General features: G+C 36.6%; 1 protein-coding gene across 1 annotated transcript; it reads right to left on the reverse strand.

Annotated features, from left to right (window-relative positions):
• Positions 1-4,760: 4,760 nt before the first annotated feature.
• LOC125939345 (olfactory receptor 2J3-like) lies at positions 4,761-5,691 on the reverse strand. The gene is given in 2 exon segments (XM_049654771.1): positions 4,761-5,673; positions 5,675-5,691. Coding segments are annotated over 2 exon segments (930 nt in total).
• Positions 5,692-6,100: the final 409 nt, after the last annotated feature.

The following is a 6,100-nucleotide window of genomic DNA, read 5'->3' on the forward strand; positions in this document are numbered from 1 at the left end:
ATGTCTTACCTACAATGAACAAAGCTGCCATGAACATAGGAGTGCTGATTATCTCCTCAAGATACTGATTTACTTTCTTTGGATATTTGCCCTGAATTGGATCATATAGAGGTGCTATTTTTAATTAGCTGAGGAACCTCCATATCTTATTTTTCTTTCATTTCTGATATTATTCACTTCAGTACTGTCTTTGCCTTCTCCAACTTCTAGAGGCCACCTACACACCTCAGTTGTTGGCTCTTTCCACCATTTAAAGCCAGCAGCGTAATAAATATGTCCTCTCATCTCTGACATCCTGACTCCCTCTTATAAGGAACCTTGTGATTAGATTCGCCCACCTAGACAATGCAGGATAATCTTCCCATCTGAAGATCTTTCATTTATTTGCATCTGTAAAAGTACTTACTTTTGCCATGTAAGTAATATATAATCAAAAATCCTAGAGATTAGGATGTGGACACCTTGTCAAAAGAGAATAAGGAGACATTATTCAGCCTATCACACCACCAAATATATATACACAGAATGATGAAACTCTGAAAACCAACTTTGGCGACCACTGTGGTAACAATTGTTTCTGGGTGGAATTAATAAGGGATGGTTGATTATAAAACTGGTAGGTAAAATTAGGTGAAAATAGAATTCTACCTAATTTTAATGTATCTCCTCACAAGGCATTTATAAATTACCAAAAGAAACATAATAACCTTGTAACAGACAGCCCAAGTGTCTATCAGTACATGAATGGATAAAAAAGAGGTAGTGTACTATATGCTAACTAATTTGGATGTAAATTTTAAGAAAAAAAAATTAAAATTTAAAAAAAATGAAAAGAAAAAAGAAAAAAGGTAGTGTGCGTGTACATATATATATATATATATATATACACAGTCATGTGTGACTATATATATACACACACTATATAATGGAATATTCCATGTACACATAATGTATATATACATTATATATATGCTATAAATAATGAAATATTATTTAGCCATCAAACACAATGAAATCTTGTCATTTGCAATGATATACATGGAGCTAGATAGTGTTATGCTAAATGAAATAAGATAGTCAGAGAAAGACAAATAACATATGATTTCACTCGTACATGGAATTTAAGAAACAAAGCCAAATGAGCAAAGGAAAAAAGAGAGAGAGAGAGAGAGAAAGAGGGAAACAACCCCCCCAAAAAAACCCCAAAAAAATAAAACACAGCCTCCTAACAATAGAGAACAAACAGATGGTTACCAGAGGGGAGATGGGCAGGGGGATGGGTTAAATAAGTGATGGGGATAAGGAGGGCACTTGTTGTGATGACCATTGGGTGTTGTATAGAAGTTTTGACTCATTGTATTGTACACCTGAAACTAATATTACACTGTATATTAACCTACTGGAATTTAAATAAAAACTTTAAAATAATCCTGGCAGGCACCAATATCACTAATATCACAATATCACTTCTATGGTATTCATGCCAATAAATGAATAAATTGAATGTAATCATGCATAAATAAAACTTAAACTGAAAGATAATTATACTAAATGGTCTATATTCTTCAAAAATGTTAGGCCCATTAAAGACAAAGAAAGACTAAAAAATGTTTCCAGATTATAGCACAATAAGAGATGTAGTACCTAAATCCAACTTGTAATCCTGGGTTAGATCTTTTCTTCAGGAAATACTCCCATGAGCACTTAGGGGTAAGTATGTGTACTATTCTCCATATGTTTCAGAGAAATATTTAAAGTGCATATTAACATTACATTACTATAGACAGAAAATTATAACACACCCAGGGTAAAGTGTTAACATTTGTGGAATCCAGTGAAGGTCTACGGTAAGTGTACATGCTATTTATCTTTTATGTAAGTTGTTCTTATTGTTGTTGTGGTTGTAAAATTATAATAAGAACAGGATGAATGTGAATTTGAAATTTGTATTATTTTTGAAATCACTTGATGTTGTCATGACATAACCATATTTGTCAAACATACAGCAGACATGACCCCGAAGCCAACAGAAGAACCGAGAATGAATGCACCTGCTATAAGCCAGAGCTAGTTTCTGTGATGACCTGGATGGCGTGCCTGTGCTAGTAATCCTGTACTGCTGAGGCACAACAGAGACATAATTAGGCATGTGTACAGGGTGTAGTCTGCACAGGAGCAAGTATAAGATGAAGCAGGAAAAGACTGGGAGACACCTGTCTGGCTGAGGGGGAGAGATTTCCTGGGACCAAACAGCAGCTGGCACGTCAGTGGATTTGGCCACCAATGGCAGCCGGTAGAAGGCCAGATCCATCACTGGTTCTTCAGAAAGGTTACCTGTGGCCCAAATCCATGTATGCTGGGTAAATGCCAATTTTCCAAAAGTTAGTTTGAAGTTTAGAGTTGGCAATAGGACGATCCCAGGGCTTCTAGTCTATCTTGGATGGTGGTGACCCTAAAAGGCACCTCCAGGGCTAAAAATCTATTGTCATTATTCTTCGCTTGTCAGATGCAAGTTACGCTTAGTCAAGTCATGTATTTTCTTCCTGTAGTTTCTTCATGTACAAAGAGAGAAAAAGCTTATACCTACCACCCTCACCCTGCCTGTGATCAAACTGCATTAGGTTCATGTAAGTGGTTTGAAAGGTACAAAACAAAATGTCTATGTTAATTGTTGGCATAATTTTGGTAACTGATCTTTGTTTTAGATTATAAATTAAATACAGTATCACATTAATGTGGCTAGGAATCAACATCACATATAGCATTCTGAAAACAAGCCAACACATGTAGAAGAATATATGTTCTATAGCAGAACAAGAAAAAAGGAGAATGGGAAATTTAAACTTTTTTTTAAGTTAGATAGTGAGAGGGGTGGCCCACTCAGTTAAGTGTCTAACTTCGGCTCAGGTCATGAACTTGCTGTTCACGAGTTCCAGCCCTATGTTGCGCTCTCAGATGACAGCATAAAACCTGGAATCTGCTTCGGATTCTGTGTCTCCCTCTCTCTCTGCCCTTCCCCTGCTCATTCTCTCTCTCTCACTCCCTCTCTCTCGCTCTCTCTCCCTCAAAAATAAACATTAAAAAAATGTTTTTAAGTTAGACAGTGAGAGAATACAGTACTACGTGAGGCATCCTAAATAGTAAGATTTCCACAATGCAAGATGATTTGAAGAAACAAGCTATGTTTCTTGTTCACTCTATATGGTCCCAGTTACTCACTAAAAGTTCATTTGTATGCATAATTCTTGGTTCTTCATTTCTTGGACAGTAGGTAAGGACAACTGAATATACACCATATTGTTCTTTATACCTAGTTGGCCATAAAGGAAGTATCACAGATATACAAAGGAGAAGAGAAAGTCAACATAATCAGTGTAGTTTCAGCCACACAGGAAATGGAGGGAAAGTTTGGGGACGTATTTTTCATCTTAATAATTTGGGAAATAGGGTTTGAATCATCACATCTAAACTAAAGGCCTCAAAAGCTACAAATAAGATTTGGTTTACCATACAAAACTCAGATTTCAAGATTTTACTTTACAGTGAATTGCCCTTCATCTGCTCTAGCTGAATAATACAGCTGCCAGTTTAGTGTTATGTACACAGCACACTTATTTCATAAGAAGATGGTTGGCAATAATATAGGTAACAAAACTACTACATTTATAAAAAATACATTTCTTTGTATGGAAAATATATAAGTTGATTTTCATTATGTACTTTCTAATCTCAAACATTCAAATTAGATCAAGCTTAAAAAGAAAACAAACATTTTCCATAAGCTTTTTTTTTCAAAATGATTGAATGATTTTATATTCCATAAACAATGTGTGATAGCTCCAATTACTTCATAGTTTTGCAATATTTGGGGTTGTTATATTATCTGTATGTTTATAGATATGTTACTCAGGGTTCCATAATCTTTTCTCACAAAAATTTTCTACTACCTTTTCAGATAATTCTTTCAAATACCCATTGGATTCATGCAGTCATTTCCAGAGCCTAGAAGTCTGTCTGCCTCAGATATTTCTTATTGCTCCTCAGGCTAACCATGTGCCCCAAGCGCCTCTCCTAATGATCCCTGGCCTATAATGACCCTTACCTTACAGGCTATATCCCACAGCTCTTTAAGTGATTTCCACCTCCTATACACTTCCCACTGCCTCGAGAAAGAAACACAATATGCTTATGTTGACTTCATTACTTCAGAGACTTTCTTGCTATAATTCATAAAACTTATTTTCTTACTGTTGCTATAGGGTATTAAAGAATACAGACCAATATTCTTCTCTATATTAATTCACAAAAGAATAACAGTATTGTAGAAAATATTTAAGGTATTTCAGTATGTCTTTAGTTAAACCAAAAATAGAAACAAATTTTATGGCAAATGCTGCCTTTAAAGCAAGAAATTAAAAGACAATAGTCCAGGTTAGAAAAAAAAAAGTATATCACTTTTATATAGGAATTTCATTTCTTGATTTTCAGTTAAGAATGAGATACCTTTGTTTTATTTATTGTGCCACTGAAAAATATGTTTGATCTTGGTTTTACTTGGCTGTTTCTTCCATGAGAGAGTGGTATTTAGCCAGACTGTTTAATTCATATCTGTGAGTCAGAGCTCTGTGGTCCTAAGAGACACACACTCCACTGGTGCTGACAGAGTGAGTAAATGGGAGAGTAGATGATAGATGGATGCAGACTAGTCCTTGTTGAGGAGGCGCCTTGCTGTCCTATGAGGGTCATGAATGCGGTGGTCTCTACCATCCCACTAGTCTCCTTACTGCCCCTCTTACATCTTTGTTTCTGAGAGTGTAGATTAGAGGGTTGAGGCTAGGTGTGACAACAGTATAAAAGAGGGCAATGAACTTGCCATGCTCCTGAGAACTTCCTGATGTTGGCTGCAGATATATGCACATGATTGGAATGAAAAAGAGGGACACAACCATAAGATGGGATCCACACGTTCCAAAGACTCTCTGAAGTCCGGTTGATGACTGCATCCTCAGCACAGCCCGAGCAATGGCACCATATGAGCTGAGGATCAGGATGAGTGGTATCAGAACAAAAATGGAGCTTGTGGCCAGAAGGGTCAGCTCATTAGCATGGGTATCAACACACGATAATCGCAGCAGTGTTGGAACTTCACAGAAGAAATGGTCCACTTGGCGATGTCCACAGAGGGGGACCCAGAAGGTAAAGGAGGAATGAAGTGCTGAGTTGGTAAAGCCACTGACCCAGGAAGCCACAGCCAACAGGTGGCAGAAACGAGGGTTCATGATCACAGTGTAATGCAGGGGTCTACAGACAGCTGCATAACGGTCATAGGACATGACCACCAGGAGGACACACTCTGTGGTTCCCAGTGCAAGGGCAAAGTAAAGTTGAGTCATGCAACCGGCATAAGAGATGGTCTTATCTGGGCCCCAGAGATTGACCAGCAACTGAGGGATGGAGCTGGTGGTGTAGCAGAGATCCAGAAAAGAGAGGTTTGAGAGGAAGAAGTACATGGGAGTGTGGAGATGGGCGTCCAGGTATGACAAGACAATGATAAAGAGGTTGCCTATCAATGTTGTCAAGTAGAACATCAAGATAAGCACAAAGAGAATTACTTCCAGATGAGGCCAATGTGAAAAACCAAGTAGAATAAGGTAGCCTTCATAACTTTCATTTCTCCCCTTCATCATTCATTTTTTGTTACCTAAGGAAAGAATCACATACTTCCCAAAATTGTAAGAAAATGCTCCAAGAATCACAGGGACACATGAAAAAGAAACAGAAGCCAGTTTAAAAGGACTGCCACTGTTCAACTCTGTGACAGTTGGGCATTAAAAGAAACTATACTAATGAACTGAGAGAAGTAAGAATCCACAAGTTCATAGTGATGTAAATATATACATATAAATGTAAATTATATATATATAAATATATATATATATATATATATATATATATATATATATATATATAAATTATTAGTGGAAAAGTAAAAGTTATTCCTGTCAGTAGGATTCTAATAATATGTATAGAAAGAATGGTAGAGTTTAAAAAGGTAAATATATGCTAAAAACTAGTGAATGAAATATGATGAGAACCAGGA

This window comes from Panthera uncia (genome assembly GCF_023721935.1).
Source record: "Panthera uncia isolate 11264 chromosome B2 unlocalized genomic scaffold, Puncia_PCG_1.0 HiC_scaffold_25, whole genome shotgun sequence".
NCBI lineage: Eukaryota > Metazoa > Chordata > Mammalia > Carnivora > Felidae > Panthera > Panthera uncia.